Consider the following 20,253-nt stretch of genomic DNA (forward strand, 5'->3'; position numbering starts at 1 on the left):
CATCATAAGAATTATAGAGGAAGGATGTATCAGCATTTTCTGAAGTGTCTCAACTCGAAACACTGGCTATTAAAATGAAATACAATTCTTATTATAAACTAGAAGTGTTTTTATTTTTAATCTAACTTGCTGGGTGTACAGCTCTAGTCTGTTCTCCTGAAGACTCCAGAGACTGTGGGGGAAGCATCTGTTCTAACAGCAATTAAATATCTCAGAGGAAAACTTTTTCAACTGATGCATGCCTTCATAGTTATTTCTGCATAATTTAGTTGTTGTTTATAGTTCCTATATGCAAAGCATGCCCTCTAAACTCAGAAAGACCTTTGTATAAAAATCTCAATTTTCCAAATAATTATTCTTAAAACTCTGCTCAGATATAAAGAAGTATGATTAGCATACATCTCTGTTTTCCATAAAAATGGTTAGAAATTTAATGTCTGTCTGGGTCAAGCATCAGTAATCTACATTTGTGTCAGTGGACATAGGAAATTCTCCAGGGGCCCTAGCCACATGCCAGTATCTTCAGGACTGAACCATTAGGCTTGGGATATTACTTTCCCACCCTGTCTTGCTACAGGACAGTGTCTGATGGCTAAAAGCAGAGCACCTTGGCATCATTGACAAATAGTTGAAGCCCCCTGAAGAAAGCCATCACTAGTAAAACTCTATCCATCTCAAATATATCCTTTCACTATTCAAGCATCAGCAGTTAGGATGTTGTACTCAAATTTTTTTTATTGTAGAGAGAAGCAAGCAATAAAATACCCAAGCCACCACAATACAGAGTTTGTTTACTTTTTACTGGAACACACTGTAAATTGCCATTGACTGAAAAACAGGATTATGGAATTGCGGCTGATTTTAGCTGAACTGAGGTCACAAAGCCCAGAATGAAAATGCTTAGCAGCTCCATTAATCAGAGCCCATGTCTGACACCAGGAGCACCAAGCACTCTTCCCTCATACCCAGACTACCTTTCCACGTGTTCTTCATAGCTGTAAGATTTCATGTCTTCTTCCCTTAGGTGTTTAACTACTGGCTGGATGACATGTACCTCAACAACCGGCTAGCTCTTCCAGTCAATTCCAGCCCAGCAATTATCTTTGCTCGTCAGTATTTCAAGGATGTAAATGACCAGCTGAGGTAATGTACTACGACTTTGCAGCTTTTGGTAAATGAAAGACTATTTTAAATATACTGCTTTTGCAAAAAGACAATCATCTTTCATTAAAAACTAAGGGCTGTAACCATTAAATTATTTCCTACTAGGCCAGCTGACAGAGGGCAGTGTTTCTGGGGTTACTCCTACTGATATTCAGAAATGAAAGTGTCATTACTGTTACATTATTGCATGAAAAAAATTGTAATGGGATTTATAACTTTTAAAGGAATATTTGCAAAGCTTTTGTTGTATAATTCAAGTGAACCATTTTGCGATGGAAAAAAAAACTATTTCTGACATATTGTTTAAAGGAAAATAATATTTAACATGCCATAACTGCGACCTGTAGCCACCCTGCAAACTGAAAAGGCCATGCTAGCTTTAAATTGTTGCTTTCTGGTGCCCTGAAAGGGCACTAGGAACACAGGGGATCGAAGAATCAGAAATCATTCCTCCCCAAGAACACTGCTTCCTTTCAGGCCTGTTCTTCCCAGCCCTGAACTGACCTTTCTCCTTTGAGCTATTGTGAGCAATTACAATAATTTAAAATCTGAAAAGGTAAGAAAGTAGCCAAGCACAGAATATACCTCTCCAGACACCCTTAAAAAAAGGATTCCATTCTTCAGCCTTTGCCAAAACATATTCTCCTTTTAAAACAGTAAACCAAATAAAATCTACCTTCATATAGTTCAGTTTTCCTCTTTGCTTTTAGCACTCTCTAGTTGCTCATTACTGAAAGAATTAACTGCATGTGAATTTATGCTATTATAAAACAGACAGAACCTTGAGGCTGATGTGTGTTATTTTAACATTTTGCATAGATGGCCAGTCTGTTTTTTTTTTTTTTAATATAACTATAAATTCTTCCATTAATTACTGAGTAAATTCACTGTGAACACACCTTTTGAAAAACCTCCACTTTGCATTTTCTAATGCACCTGCTTTAACAAGAAGATATTTTTCTCAGAGCCTCCCATTCAGACACAGTACAGATGGACAGTGTCAAGAAATAGTACACCTGTCTGCAGCTCTGTGGAAAGGTATCTGCTTAGGACAAGAAGTACTCTAATAAATGGGACAGCTTATGAGTACTGACATTGAAACTCATGTTAAGGATTCTATTAAATATTCAGCTTCTGCTCCCGTTCTCTAAATAAATGCTTTCAGGCTTCCTCCTGTGGTAGTCTGTTTAACCATTTGAAGGGACCATCTCTAGGATTCCATATTTCTCTTGACATTAATTTAGGTTTTGGGTGGGGGAAAAAGGGGTTCTTCTTGCCAAGCCAGAAGACTTCCTCTCCTTATGTTGTGTCATCTGTCATTCAGGCTCTCCTCTGTCTCTCAGAAACAGCCCAGTGTTGCCAAATGACAAAAGACTGATATCATCACTTTTATCTGCTACTTGCAGGTTTGCCGCCAATCTCATTTCAGGAGTGCAAGACTATAAAGCTTTACTGGACACGTAAGTAGCTTGGAAGGAGAGCTGCTTCTTGAGTATCTGCAGGGCTTCTGATTCAAGGGTGGTTTAACATGCACAAAGTCAGGCTGCATTGCACCTCTCCACCATTTAGAAGGGCTGGGGCTCCAGCATGTTTCAGGGCAAGTGCTTCAGCAATTTCTTATGCATTTTCTGCTTTATTACTGCAATCTAACAAGTTGGAGAAGGATCCTTTTTGACGTCTGGTAGTCATCACTCCAGCACACATAGTACAGCCCAATGGACACACGCAATCTGCCTAACAGAGCTATGGAGACCACACCAGGAAGTCTGTGTTCCCCACACCCAAAGAGCAGCAGCACTGCTGTTACACAGACTGCACATCTTCCCTGGCATCAGACATCTGCCAGGGTGCTGCACCCCCTCCATGTATTGCACCCTCCAATTAGAACCTTAGTCCTCCTGTCTCCCTCCCCCCAAAAAAGAAAGAATGTGCCCCACACCAGGAGAAGGAAGCCTCACCACAGACAGGTGGGTTAATTGGCTACTAAACATAAGTAGTTACTTATGCCATTGTTATTTTCTGTATATAAGCACAGGGGAAATTAATTATTCTTTAAGTCATCTATGAGGTAGCTCCAAACAGCATTTTACATAGCACTTCTTAATCCCACCTAGTATGTTGCAAGTTTACTGCTGAAATTTCTGCTCACCAAAGAATTAGAAACAGTGGAGACCCAAGCAGAACAGCAACTGCACCATAGTAGGGAAAGGGTCATTTTCCTGTCTGGAAATACAAGAACCCTATGTGGTATGCTTTAACCAATACTTATTTGGATGAGGAAGGCTAAGTCCATAATCAAACAATAAAGTCCCTATCATCTATGAATTAGATAAAAGGAAGAGGAAGAGGCTGTTTAATTTTTAACTTCAAAAGTCTGACAACTACTCAGAAACTACAGAAGAGGTATTTATTTACAGACACGTTTTTGCCCAAGATATGCCATGCAACTGCATACACCGGCACTGGCATTCTGTGAAGTATTATTGCATGCTAATATAGTTTGTTGCATTTCTATGTGACAACATCTGAGATGACATAAACTATGTTGTTCAAAGGATAATTTAAATTCTAATTATTTTGGCCTTGCTACTCTAAATCCAAAGACTCCTTGTGATCAGGTCTGCTTGCCTTAAATCAATAATGATTTAAATCCTCACTACTCTGTCCTCATGTTCTTATTACTGGTTGCTTATCACCCATTCTATATAATTATGAGGACATAATAATTGTAACATTTTCAGTTCCTGGTTGCTGTTACAGACTCCTACTACAAAGTATACTGCTAGTTTTCCTGGGACCATCCCACATGCAGATGCATAATATTTCAGCCAAAACATTTAGTTTTAACTGGGCAGATATTCCATGCATTTGCCACCACTAAATATTTCAAACAAAGCCTACCTTTTTTAAATGAGTTAGAAAATCTGAGATAGACATTTCCTAAACCAGTACAAGATTTTCTTGTGCCATCATTCAGACTTAATAACCCCTTTCTTAACTGCTGTAATTACAGATCATCTTACCTAAATCTTCCATGCTATTCCATCCTTTTTGATCAATATTATCTTTCAAATTCTGTTAAATATAAAGAAATTTCTGCATTATGCAAAATGTGAGAGAAGATGAACACTAATTACCTGGGTTTGCTGATAAAGGAAAAAAAAAAAAAAAGTGCACCTATACAATGAAATAAGTGATAACAGGATTTTAGAGCCAGGAACAAAAGTGACTATCCCTGGTTTAGAACTGCAACAGTTCTAAAGAGACAGTGAAACAAGATTAACTAGTATGAAACATTACTGTGTATCAGCTGTGTGACAGTAACCCTCCTTGTGTGCTTTGCCTTTCTTGGGCAAGCTGAAAGCTTAGTCGTCTTTTGCCGAGGGAAAACCTCTGCACCACAAGATACTCTTGCTCCTGTGGTCTCTGCAGCCTCTCCCAGGTGACAGCACCATTATTTCCTGATGCATTGTCAGAGGGGTATTTTACAATCCATAATCATAATTGTGATAACTTTTTTTTCTGGCCACAAAAGATGCCTTTTAGGAGGTATTGTTTTTGCATGCCATCCAATAAAAACTGAGTAAGTTTTCAGCACTCAGTCCCCCATAGGTCTAAGTAAGGATTAGCACATAAACGAGGCTTTGGAAAACTGGAATGCCCTCAGTATGGCCCTAACCCTTCCTGTTCATCAGGCAAGACCCTCTCTCATGCTCTTTTACCACTCCGCACAGTACAGGGCCACTGTACTTTGTAGCAAATTTCACTAGTACTTTTTTTTAAGTGCTATGTCTTCCCAGCTGTTCTACTGACTTCCATCCTGGCAAGCTTCTGGGGTCCCATCTAGGCAGACTTCCCATACACACTGCGAAGTTGCTTGTGACCTGCTATTCTTTCAGTTTCTGCGAGATGATAATGCAATTGCTTAATGAGTATGCATGAAGCTGCCAGGAATGATGTATTTAACTTTGGTATGGGAATTCATCTATTTCCCTTATACTGTAATCTCATTTTATTATTCAATTTATGTTATACCTGATCTAATTGTAACAGAACAAAGGACAGATTAGATTTCTTTTCCTTTCTGTCTCTCTCTTCCCTCCTTCCCCTCTTTTCCTCTGGCTTTTTCTCTTTCTCTCTCTCCAGCCATGCTTTACCTGTTGATTTTGCTCGTGGACAGCTGTCCGGTCATCCTCTCTGTATGAAGCAATACTATGGACTCTTTTCTTCCTATCGTCTTCCAGGACATACCAAAGATACCCTTGTGGCCCAGAAAAGCAGCGTAATGCCAGAACCAGAGCACATCATTGTTGCATGTAACAATCAGGTAAATGAGTGTTCTTTTTTTATACCTTTCTATATTTCTTATTTTGCTTAAATTCACTCAAGAGAGCCTAATCTAATCACTGTTCAGAAACACAATTAGCATGCTACGTATGAGCTCACTTCTTACCAAGAATTTGCTGTCAGTATTTCCAAAAGATGCTTCTGCAGCATTTTTGTCCTTAGCCCACATTATGTTCCAAGTACAGTGATGCAGAAAGGAGGAATGTTGCAGAATTCATTTGCTTTCTCATTCAAACAAAAATGTTTATTAAACAGAGATGAAACCACCAAGAAAAAAAAAATTTAGACTGCATTCACTGGAAATGCTTTTCTCTTGACGGTCAAGTATTGGCACACAACGCATGGCATACAGGACCCTCTGCATGGGATGGTGGCATAAGTTATGCCTGAAGAAGTTAGCTTAGGTACAGCATCAGAATGAATCTGCTCCAACTAATAAATGCAGTCAAGAAACAGAGTATATTGGCTGGTCAGAGCATGTTATAGCCCAGCTTGACTATTTGTAGTATTGGAGCTATGCCTGCAGGCGCCTTTGGAATGAGGGCCCAGTGGTCCCTTCATCTCAAATAAAAATTCTCTAGATCCTGTATGTTATTTTTAAACAAATAATACCATGGAAATTACTTACATAATTTCTGATTTTATCTCTTCAGGATTTCTTAAACTTATTCAAATAACATGCTTTATTTGAGCCCAATACACAATGTAACTCCCCTATAGCAACTGGCATCGGTTTTGTGCTCTATTGTCTGCAGGCCTGACTCTCCAAGCAGGACTTCTGCACATCAACACCTACCCAGGCAAAAGCAAAATGTTGGACCACTAAGGGTCCAACGCATCTGTGACTGTTCTGACTTCTGTATTTTTTTGCAGTTTTTTGTTTTGGATGTTGTCATTAATTTCCGTCGACTGAGTGAAGGAGATCTTTTCACTCAGTTACGAAAAATAGCCAAAATGGCTGAGAATCAAGAGGAAATGCTGCCTCCAATTGGCCTGCTGACAACAGATGGAAGAACAGAGTGGGCAGAGGCCAGGACAATCCTTATGAAAGGTTAGCAGCAGCAACCTCAGCTTTCTCTTCTAAATCATCTTCCTTCTCTTCATCCTCACCATCATCACATTTCTTTGCTGGGAGTGAACATTACAGCAAATATAGGACTGAATGTGCAACCTCACTGCTAAATTTTTCTACTAGGAGGAAACTCAATAGCTGTAAGGGTTCAGATGTGTGTTTACCAGGGAAGCAGCAGGTATGGTTTGACCCTTTGGCTATGTATGTTTGTTACACCATGTAAATAGCTCTCACCCCATTCTCTGTTTTTCGTGACATAAATTACATTGCATCAAAGTTTGTGATTTGTCTCTTTCTTCACATCCATTTTGTAACAATAGGAATGATGTATCCTCCTAGCTTTTGGCAACTATTAGACATTTTTTAATCTCATCTAACAAAGGCATCTTCAAGTTAAACATCTAGTTGTGTACTCTCTAGTCAACAGAGAAAAATAGAAAGTACCAGTCCACATTCATCTGAATCTTCAGTAAGTATCTAAGAAAAGTGACACCAGTTATTATCTGGGAATACTTCTCTCTCTCTTCCAACAACAGGCAGCCTTTATCTGTCTTGGAGTCTGAAAGCAAATGCCCGACTTTGAAAAAGCTTAAAATAAGGGTGGGATTAGTCACCTCTATCACTTCACACCTTATATCTTTTACCCTGAAGCTAAGTGATGTAAAAAACTCTTTTTGACACCTTAGATTACTTACGTATTCATTTTTCCCTCCTGAAAAAAAATGGTCACTCATGTCTTTATCCCAAGTTCAATAATGCTACAGAAAATACTACAGTTTTACCAATGCCCTGGATTATACAAGAGTTTCAGATAGCATCAAAATGTGTCTACCACCCCAAGGATGATCTTCCCCTTTCTTTTCTGAGTTTATCGGTGCTTATAATATATTTTCATAGACAAACACACAGACACACAGTGTTGGACATTATTACAGCACTATTACGTGGTACAGTCTCATCTTCAGACTTTTCCCTCCTCATCTTTCCTTTTAAAGAAGGAAAAAAAATATATACCTTAATTTAATGAAAACTGAGATAAACACCTAGTTATTTATTTTCATGCCATGCCTTTGAGTAAAACAGTGAATACCTTGAAACCTGCATCAAGATCATCTTTGTAAACCTATATAATTCTAAAGAAAAAAAGACAAATCCACAAAAACTAGCAGAACCATCTCTATAGTGTTTTTTGATTGTCTGGCATTTGCCAAAATACTCATTTTAAGGAAGAAGCAAACCAACTCACTTATGCTGATTCTGCACTAGCAAATATTACAGCACCGTGATGTGAGCCTTCTCTAATCAAAGCAGGAATCCTATCTAGACCACTTGTATTAGCACAGCTCCTCTATATAATGCATTGCTGTTACACATGGATACACTGTTATTAACAGCCCTTTTTTCTTTCCTATCTCTGGTGAAATGTTCATGCAACAATAACTGAGGAAGACAAAAGCCTCTAGTGAAGCAGTTTGAGGTGGAAGGGGTCACTCCACAGCTCTTCTGTAGGGGCTGGAAAGAGAGGATTCTTCATAGAATCATAGAATCATAGAATCCTAGGGGTTGGAAGGGACCTCGAAAGATCATCTAGTCCAACCCCCCTGCCAGAGCAGGGTCACCTAGAGTACATCACACAGGAAGGCATCCAGGCGGGATGTCCATCAGGACAAAGATGATGTATGCAGTGCTTTACAGAGGTTATGAAGGAGATATATGGGCCTGCACAGACCTACAAGTAGAGGATAGATCTTTAGGTGTGAAAATTTAAAAAAAAAATTGTAATAAACCCAGTCATCACTAATTTATAAACACATTCAGTATTTTGAATGCATTCAGGCTGCAGAACTAATTCTCCTAAGTACAGGAAGTGAATTCTTACTCTAAAAGGGCTGCAGTCTGATACTATATCTGAATTTGATTCAAAACTGTCTTCTCATATTTTTCTTTAAAACAAAACAAAACCAAACAAAAAAAAAACCAAAAACCCCAGCTAACCAAAAGCTAGCTGGACAATTCCATGCAAATGTGTGCATTAGAAAGGAAGGAGGACAAGAAATGTCTTGCAGAGCTTTAGGCTTCTCATACTTCTCCATTTCAGCTTTTTCTGGAAATATTTCTTTTCCATCCCAAGTCACATTTCATGAGTTCTTGTGCAATTCATTGCCTGCTTTACATGATAATTTTTTCAGTGTTGATCAGCTCGCTGAACAGGTCTCTTTCTGTAAGGGCATCTTTCCTCTACCTTTCTGTTTCTAGCAGAGATTAATTTTACTCACTCTAGTACCTAGACTCAAGATACCCTGAAGCTGTATGTCAGAATAAGGGCTTCATATCTGTCAAAGATGTGTGGGCAGCAGCCACAATGAAATATATATAAATCTATCAGACCACATAAAGCAGAACACTTAGCAAGCTGTGAGCAGTTTGTAAATCACTCTCCAAGCAGTTTTTCCTTGAAGGTGCCTGTCCACTAATACCAGCAGCTGATGTATACAGGACAACTTCCATTCACAAGAATCTTTTAAACCTTTGCACTGCGTACACAGACTATCAATGGGTACTGACAAGTATGGTCAGTCCAGCAAGTGTCAGGTATTACAAGAGCTTTACAGCCAAGAGGACAGGGACATGTTGTCTTCTTTATAAAGCTTCTGAATGTTTCTGAAGACAGTTCATAGGGACAACAGTGTTTCACATGGCACAGATCACTGGCAGAAAGTTCGAACTATCTGCATGCCCCATCAATTACAGTCTCCTGGCTCAAGTATGTGTAGGAGCTGGCAGGAATACCAGGTGCCTTTCCTAGGACTGTATTTCTGTGGGTGAGGGAGGACAACATGCTAGGCCTCCATGCAGCCTGCACGTCAGGCTGGCCACCCCACCACTTGGGCCCATGGCTGCCAATGCACCCTCACAGAAGCTGACTGACAGCAATAGATATACCTTATCATAACCTGCAAGAAGCCACAGCTCCCTCTCTTCCTTTTCAGCCACTACTATCACTTGCCTCTCCTTCTCTTGGCACCTTTTTTCATTTCTTGCATATTTACGCTCTTTTTTAACTACACAGCATCTGGAGAATAAAGCTGAAGGATAACAAGCATATGGTTTGGGGGCTTTTTCTGGCTCTTCACTAGCCTATGTTACTCATTTTGCAAAGGTAAATTTTTTCTTACTTTGAAAAATGCTCTTCTTCCAGAGGATCAAGCTACTTTTCATACTTGCAAGCATTAAAAATATGCACATTTTGAAATGACTCCATATTTCAAAGGCAAATTGGAATGTTTTAATATTAAGTATTTTTTCCATTATTTTGGCTAATTGAATACAGATTTGAACTTAGTACAGACTTGAAAGTTTTAATCAAGCTGAATTCAAATCTGAAACAAAAACTTTGTCACCAAAACGTAGCAAAACTAGCAGATGAAAACTAATCTGTTAATAATGGAAGGAAGTTTAAGTTTATATTTGAAAGCCCTTTTTTCTCTGATCTTGTTAACAAGCATTTAAGAGCAATTAATGATGTTATATGCTTTTAAATAAAACAAGTTCTTATTATAGGTTCCACACTTTTATCCTTTCAATTAGGAGCTGTATTAATTAAAAGCTCACAAATATTTCTTACACCTCAAAGTGACCCTCAGAAGGAAACAAAACTTTAGCATCATATTTCTCAGTTAAAGAAACTGAGAAAAAAAGCAATGCATAAATACACCATTAATAGGGAGGAAAGCACTGAGGATGATGTAAAAATAGCCTTTGTAGTCCACCTGTACAAGCAAGAGTGACAGGACAGGGAAAAGAAACAGAGAAAGAGCCAGAAAAAGTCCATTTCGTTCAGCAGTACACTAGTGATAGGAATGAAACTGAGTGTGGCAACCCATGGTTTTGGCAATACCATGTTCAAAAACTAAACCTCATTACCTCATCCACAGATGTTGTCTCATGTAGGCAATAAACCTAGTCCAGGCCTTATTTCTCTAAAGGAGAAGAAATGACCAGGGACCAGAGACAGAGAATGGTTTTAATAGAAGAACATTGAAACAAAATGGGACCTGCTGTTCCTTGTCCAGAAAAGGATTTTAATGAGGAACAGCACAAAACCAGTATAGGCCCTGCTATTTCAGAGAAGAATACTGCAGCAATAGGATGAGTTCTGAAATTTTCTATTTTCCACTTGCCCTCTCTGTAACCGTTACATATAAAATAAGTAAGCATTGCTGGCTTGAAAAGTAAAATAGATATATTTTGTAATATAATTACTTCAGGAAATGAAAGGCAGAAAAAGAAAGTGGATATTATTGTATCATATGAAAGATACACAGAGATATTGGAAAAGTTAGCAGATGAATGAAGGCCTTGGTGTAATGTTTCCTTGCACTGAGACATTCTGCTGTTGAGAGAGCTCTGCAGACACCAACTCATTGCAGAGTCAGGATCAGATCTTCAGTGCTCTCCATGGTAGCAGGGTTCCCCAGCCAGTCCTGCACTACAGGTAAGAGGATGTGAACATTTAACTCCTTTATCCCCAGACTCTACTAATCGCGACTCTCTTGACATGATTGAACGGTGCATATGCCTGATATGCCTGGACAGCCCGAGTGGGGTGGAACTCAATGATACAAACATGGCATTGCAACTGCTACATGGGGGAGGCTACCATAAAAACGGGGCCAATCGTTGGTATGACAAACCTATGCAGGTAAAAACTTTACAGTATTATGATATTACTTGCATGTGACTAAGGACTTCAGATGCCTTTGTGATAGGGACCACTCAGAAGCAAGTCAGAGAAAGAGGGGAAGGTGGTGTCCACATCTGCCAAAGGCAGGCTTGGCATGAGCAATGCCTTTCCTTGCAAGGCAGGGGAAGCTGAGCCACTGCCTTGCTGGCATAAGGGGGTGGGGAGACTTCTCCAAGACAAGTATGCTTTCATCTTCTTTGGAGTTGCCCTTGAGGACTTGAGGAGGTAGACAGATACACAGACACACAGGTAGGTAGAAATCTGATTTTAAAAAAGTAATAAAAATGTACACATTTAATTACACTCAAATTAAATAAACATGCTGGTCTAGCATCCCAAAACAAAAAAAGAAAAGCACAGTAGCTTTCTCTGTTTTCTCACACATTTTTCTGATCCCTTAGAAATACTACTACTTATAATTTAGCATGTGTTTAAATTAGCAAAATTAGCATAAGTTCTCACTTAACAGACTGTTTACTCATTTAATGACATTTATTTTGAGACTTTCCTGGGTGTATTGCTTTCTCCAGCCTTCTTCCCCATCAGATTTTGATTGTCTTACTTGAAAGTTTTTTTCACATTTTGCAATAGACCCAAGGTGAAGCAATGTATTAATCTCCAACTGTCAACAATATTGACAGATCATGAAAAATTGAAAAAACCCTGACTTACACAATGCTTGTTGCTCTTGCCGTATCTAAGAACAGTAACATGAAAAGTGAAACCACTGATTTCACTTGCAGTGACTTAGCTCAGTGCAAATACATTTCAGTGGTCATTCCTGATTAATGCCATTGCAAATTACATTATTAGCAGGGTCCAGTGCTGTGTTTCAAAGAACAAACCATTTGTCTTTAGTTAGAATCCTCTGTTATTTGCAGGGCCATTGGTTGAGATGCTTTAAGCAGATGAGAATAAGACTTTTTTTTTTTTTTTTTTTTTTTTTTTTAAACTATCAGAAGGTGGCAGAAAACATATAAATTTGCATAGTATATGGGACAGCTTTGTCTGTCCAGATATATTCAGGCCAGAAATAGTTTAAAGGTGAAGAAAAATTCTTAGGGAAAAAAGATCCCATTTTCATTCATGCAAACACAGATTATATAGGAAGCCATTCCCACAGCAGGACTTGCTCTTTCTCACCATATTCTTCTTCAGCTTTGCAGTGAGGCATCAGAAAATGTTGAGGGAAAGTTTTTGTATCACACACTGTGTGAAAGCCTCACAGGAACCAAGGAGGCAGAATGTGTCTGTGTGATATAAATGTGCAGAGTGAGCCAAGTGGGAAAAGTCCAGTTAAAGACACTTCAAAAGAAGTGGGGGAAAAAGTCCAAGGAAAAGGACAGGACACAACATGAGTCAAGCTGCAGCTTTGTCCTAGACATCTGCTTTTGTTTGAGATGCAGAAGTAACGACCTGCATGAGGGTATCACAGAACTACAGTGCATCAGGTTAAGTGTTACCAGTTATATCATGTGTATGCAATGAGATCAAGGACAAAGACAAGTAAGAGGGAAATAAAGAAAACACCACACACACACAAAAGATAAAGACGAAGGAGGGCAGTAAAACAAGCTATGAGAAAGCTATCAAATAAGGCTGAGCCAGCTCATTTGATACCATGTTTGTAACAAAATGTGATCCTAAGGAACTTCCCACACACAGGTATTGCTCCCAAATGTGGAAGGAGAACCCTGGCCTGCCTTCCCCTTGATGGGTTTTCTCTACCACAGAGCAGATGCCAAATCCAATTTCTGGATTTCAACAGAAATTGCTAAAATTTACATACTCACAGGACTCAGTCCAAAATAACAGCATGAAAGGGATCTGATGCAATCCCACTTACAGGACAAGAAAGTGTCCTGCAATAAGTCTGTAAGTCACCCACTGATCTGTAAGTCAAGAAGTTCCTGATATGAGGAATAAGAAAACCACAGGAGAATGACATCATCTTTTGTTTGGTTGCCATCATGGGTAACTTACCCCAAACCTGATTGATTCCCTATATGTCTTGCACTTGTTCTTTTTGTTGCTCAGTTTGTGGTAGGAAGAGACGGAGTCTGCGGTACCGTGTGTGAACATTCCCCTTTCGATGGCATCGTACTGGTGCAGTGCACTGAACACTTGCTCAAGCACATGTGAGTCCACTTTCACTACAGCTATTGTACCCACTCCAGCCTCTGCCACTGGCAAATTCCCCCAACGTACAGGGCCACTAAGACCCACACAACTGTTGGAAACCAGTCGTTTACCTGCTAAAAAAGCAGTGTTAAACAAATAGATTATTCCCATGAACTTAATGACTTTTCTCTCACATACTAACAGGAAAGAAAGCTCCAAGAAATTAGTCCGAGCTGATTCAGTGAGTGAGCTTCCTGCTCCACGGAGACTAAGATGGAAATGTTCCCCTGAAATTCAGGCACATTTGGCATCATCAGCAGAAAAACTCCAAAGGTAGAGAAGATGCCTCATTTTTCACACCAATAACTGCAAGATAGGAACTACCCATCACAGTGAGTGGAGGCATAGGTTTTCTCCTGGATGACTCTCCCTGCCTTCCCTCCTGCTCCTCATCTTCCCACATTTTGCAGGATGGCACCCTGATGGGCTGGAGCTACTTGACTGTATTCAGGAAATGCATTACCATTGTTTTCCTTCTATGTAAATATTAGGAAAGTTAAAGACCACTGGAAAAACAGTTGAGTCCTAGTTGCACGGGATGCAAACAGAACAGGAGCCCACTCACCTCTGAGAGGGTACAGGCAGGAAATTATCACTGGTTTTTATTTGCAAATGGAAATGCAACATGAGATTCTTGCATCTCCCCCCACACTAACTGCCTCTGCTTATTTTCCAGACTAGTACAAAATCTGGACTTTATCGCCTACAAGTTTGAGAAGTATGGAAAGGAATTTATTAAGAAACAAAAGGTTAGCCCAGATGCTTACATTCAAGTAGCACTTCAGCTGGCATTTTACAGGTACGTTTAATTCAAATCATAGGAACAAGGTAGCACAAGAGGAGACTCACAATTTGTTTTTTATACAGAGGGGCCTATTTTTTCTTCAGCACCCCAGCAAATGCTTCCTGCATGGAAATGAGTGATCATGCCTAATGACCATAGGTCAGACAAGATAGAAATCCCCCGGTTCTGAGGCAGAGTATTCCTTTCCATATCTATCCCCTGCACTGCAGGGGTAAAAGAATTCACGGGGAAAAATACTACAGCAGCATAACAAATCAGAGTTCCTACACAGGATAGTAACTACTGCTGCTTCCCTCTTCACAGGCATCCCAAGATTGGATAACATCCCCTAACTTCATGGTGTTATTGAAGTTAAAAGCTCCTTTCTATGTTGTCAGAACAGCTAATGCTCCAGGCTAGAGATCAGTTGCATGGTTTCCTGCAGAACAGCCTATTATACAAAAAATTCTTTATCAACTCAAATTAAATGCTGAAGTGGTCTTTACCTAGGCAAAACCGGAGATGCCTAACACATTTTGTGTACTCCATTAACATCTGTTAAACATTCATTTTGCATATTCCATTAACCAAACTGCAGCACTGACCTGGTCCAAGATTTTCATCTGGATCCCAGCCATTATATAAATCTCTCACATGCAACAAAAACTGTAGGGCAAAGTTATGTTCTGAGACTCCTGCTACAACTGGAAGGCATAGGAGGTCTCCTGAAGCAAGGAACTGTAGCTATATACCTGGACCCAAATTAAACAACAGTCTTCATGCTTTGTTCTATTTTATTTTCATTCCAGCACACCGTGTCAAATAGTATCCTTTTCTCCTTTTAGTTTTCTATTTTTCATTCACCCACAGAGTGCGTTTTTTCTTGTTTTAAAGAAAACATGTTTCGTGCCCATAAGTAAATGATTAATTACACAATTACTTTATGATGCAGTACAAATAAAACATTCCTTGAGAACTTTCAGTAAATTTTAGCTTTACTAGCCTTGTTTTTACACAGCAAGTCATTTTTTTACTGGCAATGCATCACTAAAATGTATACAGCTGTACGCAACTTCTCCTATTAGAAAGGAATGACCATCCATCTTTTTTAAGTTTCTTATAGAATTCTATCAACATTAAGATGAATACTATGTAAAAAATAAAATTGTGGCTGTAACAATAAAATGTACCAAGCCTATATTTCTTTTAGTCTTTATGACTTGAAAATAATTTTCTTTGTTTTTCTTACATTATTCTCTCAGATGCCACAGGAGACTTGTTCCTACCTATGAAAGTGCTTCCATACGCCGATTTGACGAGGGCAGAGTCGACAATATTAGGTCTGCTACCTTGGAAGCATTTGCTTTTGTAAAAGCAATGACTGATGACAAGACAGCTCTGTCGGTATGTTTGCCTGTCTCCCTCTGCCTTCATGGTGAAAAAACTTCATCAAGCTACTAAAACAACACTCCATACTGTCCTGACATCACCCAGCAAAAAGAAAAATGAAATTGCCTTTCTTTGAGACACCACCATCTGTTTGGCAGAAGTGTGAATACTGTACATAGTAGATGTGGATGCAAAAAGGTGCACCTGACAGAACTGAGACTATAGCTGCACAAACAGCTTTGTGCACTGTCCCTCCTGCTGTCCCTGCAGAGCCTCCCTCAAAGTCTCCCTGTGTGCCATTTCCACCCACTGCACTTCACTCCTGTACAGGGAATTTCCAGGTGGCTGTTTAGATGTAAAATGCTGCCACAATATAGATTATTTTTCACAGTAAGACTACTCCTGTGCAACAGCCCACATGAGTGCTCTTTAGAATCTATCATAGCATTGCTAGAAGTATTGCTGGGCTGTAGATTTAAGTGCAAATGAATGAAATATTGTAAACCAAGTTCTGATGTCCCAGAGGATGAGGAAAATTTTCAAAAAAAAGTGCTCTGTTCCTCCACTACTTCTTCAGTCTCCTTAAGGTTACCATGCCCAGAAGTTAGCTCATGATGAACAAGACTCAAGTTTAAGTTCCATGTTTAAATGAGAACTCAAAGGAAACCTAAAGTAATTCCCTACACTGAGTGACTACTATACAGTAGACAAGAAGAGGCTGTTGTTATATGCTGTCGATGTCCTGTCTGACAACACAGTTCTTAATTGTATTTCATCAGAAGCTGCTGACATCTGTGTACGTGTTTCTCTTCACACTTGGGGTGCTCAGCACACCCCCAAGCCCCTGCACACATTCCTGCAGGCTGACTGCACTCCTGGGAGGAGCCAGCCCACTCCTAGCATGTTGTTTTGCCATATCCTTCTCCAACAATTTCTTCTACTTTCCTTATTCCAACACTTACTGACTTTTGCAGCTTTCCCAAATCTTCAGCATTTCTCACCATTTTACCACACAAATCTGAGATTGTGCCCACCTTTCACAGCATCCTAAACTGTATTGCCTCACAGAAGCAAGCAGAAGAATGCCATGCATGTCTACAGTACGCTCAGTCTCAGCGCCCAAATCCTTATAATGCATGCCATGGCAGTTTCAACAGGGAGAATAATGGCTTCATTCTCCCTGAAAAACCTGCAGTCACAATGCAAACCAATCCACTGATAGCTTTCCTGGCTTCTTGCCCATGGTCAGATACAAAGGACATTTAACTGATCTGTAATTGTTCTTTCCCACAAACTTTTAGAAATCTCAATTTTGATGTGAACACCTTTCAGTTCAAAACTATATATATTGTTATCACAGAATAATTAGAAACAAAATTAACTTAACACAACCCTACTCCAAGGTGATTTCTTTAGATATTGTTTCTTAATAGCCATTAATCCAAAACAAATTTAAAACATTTTTCTCTCTGATGCCAATAAAAAGGATCTTCAAATGACAGCTTGAACAGTCACCAAAGATTGAGCAAGTAGATTGATTTTCTAGCAGGAGAATATCTCATGCATTTGACACTTGCTGTAAAGGAAGCAGCCACTGACACGGCAGAGATTGCTGAATTGCTGTAAATTAATCAGATTTAAAGACTGTATTTGGTAATTTAATCTGTATAACAGAACTAAGGCCTAGCTCTAGCCCTATGAAAAAATATCAGGCACTCTACTTTGAAGGTCCCTGATGGTGGCCTTGAATTCCTTCTAAAATGAATTTTTTGTTCAAAAGATCATTCATCGTCCATAGGAGTTGAAGGTTCCCCATTTATCTGGAGACCGAGTAATTTCTGGCTGTTTCAGGGTCTCCCAAAGTTGCAGTGTCGGACTTGATGTACAGCAGGGCAGCACTTCTTAGGATTGTTCCCTTAATATAAAAGGCTGCCACTTGACAGGAGTCAAAATTTACTATCTTGTTATCTGAAATGCGACACACCTGTGGAGGGTAGAGCAGCCTTAGAAAATTCTAGATGCTTTTTCACACAGTGGAGTCATTTTTTCACCAGCTAGTAAAATATCAGTAATGGCTTTCATTATCACTGTCATTGTCTAGCTACACCATTCTGGAGAAGACATACAGCCTGGCTGTTTTGAAAACACTGAATAACACCAGGCAATTATTTCCTCTACTTCAAACTGAGTGATTCAATTAGTAATATTCTATACCCTCAAAATCCATTAAAGGAAGGAATCCATGAAAGAAACTCCAAGTCTTTCCTTAACTTCAAACAAATCACCACCAATAAGCCTGTTCAACCCTTGCACAACCAAGCACCATTGCTGATCAGGATATCAAATCCCTGTGGCTTTTCATTTATAAAGAGTACTTCTATCTGAGTCAGGAGCAAAGGACATTTCAGAGCTTCCTGTTTGGCTGCTGGTTAATTGAGGGAAGACACCGTTTCTTTGAGAGTTTATTTAATAATAGATATATTTTGATTCTCCCAATAGGATTCGGAGAAGATGCAGAGATTTAAGGATGCAATTGCAGCTCAGACTAATTACACTATTCTGGTAAGTTAAACACTTCCTTGTCTGAATAAGGACTAGATAGTTTTTTTTCAGGAAATGTATGAAGATACAATCATTAACTATTTAAGCAGCATAAAATATAAGCATCTCTAAATACATAAGTACCTGCTATGTCACACCTACAAAAACTTCTGATCACCCAAACACCCTGAATATAGACATATTCAGCTAACTTCACCTTAAAAAAATACTTCCTGGAAAGCAAAATAACAAAATTCTGTATTAGACATCAGTAGAAAGAACGTCACTCTTGGGCATTAGCTCTCTTATCTAGAACTGTCATGGAACATGACACTCTGTATTCAATATATTTATGAAGAACATACATCTGTTAAATGCTTATGATTTGTATCTGTGTCATAATTAGGAGTCCCAGACATTAATTAGGATTCCACTATTTGGTGCTGTACAAATGGACAATTTAAAAATGGCCTCCATCTTAAAAAGCTTGCAATGAAAATTTAATAGATATTTTTTAATAATTATTGAAAGGTTTGCAAAGAGAAACAGTAGCTAGACAAAATCAGGCTTTATTCTGTGTGCTCTGTGATCAACAGGAAATGTTAGTCATGCAGATAGGCAAGAAAAGTGGCAAGGACAGCTTATCAGGATGAGAAGCAAGACTTAAAAGCAACCAATTTAACTGCTGTAAAACACACATACAACTCCAGATGCAAAATCCAGATTCCCCAAAATGTACAGGTATTTAGGCCCCTAAGCTATAACATTTCAGATAAGGTCAAGAGAGCTGTAACACATCAGGAACTTTTTTCCCCTAAAACTAGCCATTAAGCATTTTCTTACGTTCCTCTTCCCTAGAGGAGAGAGGTCCTTATCTAGGATCCAATCTGCAGATGCACTGGTATTCCAAAGTGCAATTTCTAATAAAGGTCATTAACAATTATTATAGTAAACTCTTTCAAAGACCTGAATGCAGTCTCTAATAAAAGGAAGACATGCCCTGCATTGAAGAAATCAGTTTAGTAGCAAATACAACTCATTTTCTATTGATTAAAAATGAGACAATTCAGCCTGGGTAATGCTCTACATCCCACTGTGCCAAGACAAAGCACAGACTCACTCTACAAACAACTTAGTCAAACCACTTATGAAATTAATAAATGTTAATAACCAGCTGTGTTAACTGAATTTGCTACCTATGATTTTGCCTCAGACCGCTGTTAGTAAACCTACACTGCTGATTACTGTTTAAACAGTTATCATATACAAGAAAACATTCACTTCCAGAGCTGGATTCAAAGGTATACTCAAAGTACTGGAGAGGTGATGTGTTGCTTTCAGGCAGGATTTGTTCCTAACACCATAAAACAAAAGAAGCAGGAAAGAAAAGCAGCTTCAAGTATTGTGTTGAAAATCCTCAACTTAGAAGCTGAGACTGTGTGTCATCTGTAAAGCAGAGGTAACTCAGTTCAGGGCAACTGTCTCACCTGAACCACCTCCGGGTAACCTCAATATGAACTCGACATTTGGTAGGTCTACTAGGTCACAACCAATGGAAGTTCTGCACAACATCTCTTAAAAAAAATAAATAAAATAAATTCCATAAAATCCCCCCTCCAAGTAATTTAATTTCAAGAAAGCATTATAAAATTCAGCCTCCATTGTAGCTTATGGGAAAATATTAAAATCTTCATGGGAAAAATAATTTATCTTTAAATTTTAAAAGGTCTCCAGGCTTTTCTACTCCTCTTTCTTTCTCAGAATAGCAAAATGTAACTGTTGTGCCTTTAAACTACAGGCAAGACTTACATGGTCTGACTAAATTGTGTGTAGCAGACTGAAATGTAATAACTCCTAAGAAAAACAAACAAAAAAAATCTACTCCATAAACCAAAAAGCAATTTAATGATTTTATTTCCCCTTTTTAGGGCTTACTAGTAGTATTGCTATCTTAAATGTGGAGCTCTAAAATTCAATTTAGCACAGTTTTTTCCTATGCGTTGACTCACAGTTTATTTCGTTAGCCTGTCT

The 20,253-nt window shown here is 38.9% G+C and overlaps 1 protein-coding gene across 1 annotated transcript in view; it reads left to right on the top strand.

Annotated features, from left to right (window-relative positions):
* Positions 1-20,253, top strand: part of CHAT (choline O-acetyltransferase) — a 33,373-nt gene that overhangs the window by 7,258 nt on the left and 5,862 nt on the right. Inside the window, exons 4-13 of the mRNA XM_051619800.1 lie at positions 1,025-1,143; positions 2,571-2,624; positions 5,311-5,491; positions 6,385-6,562; positions 11,116-11,285; positions 13,365-13,465; positions 13,653-13,781; positions 14,185-14,307; positions 15,555-15,696; positions 18,181-18,243. Of these exons, the coding sequence (XP_051475760.1) occupies positions 1,025-1,143; positions 2,571-2,624; positions 5,311-5,491; positions 6,385-6,562; positions 11,116-11,285; positions 13,365-13,465; positions 13,653-13,781; positions 14,185-14,307; positions 15,555-15,696; positions 18,181-18,243 (1,260 nt within the window). The remainder of the gene's footprint in view (positions 1-1,024; positions 1,144-2,570; positions 2,625-5,310; positions 5,492-6,384; positions 6,563-11,115; positions 11,286-13,364; positions 13,466-13,652; positions 13,782-14,184; positions 14,308-15,554; positions 15,697-18,180; positions 18,244-20,253) is intronic.

Source organism: Apus apus, chromosome 4, assembly GCF_020740795.1.
Source record: "Apus apus isolate bApuApu2 chromosome 4, bApuApu2.pri.cur, whole genome shotgun sequence".
NCBI classification, from domain to species: Eukaryota; Metazoa; Chordata; class Aves; order Apodiformes; family Apodidae; genus Apus; species Apus apus.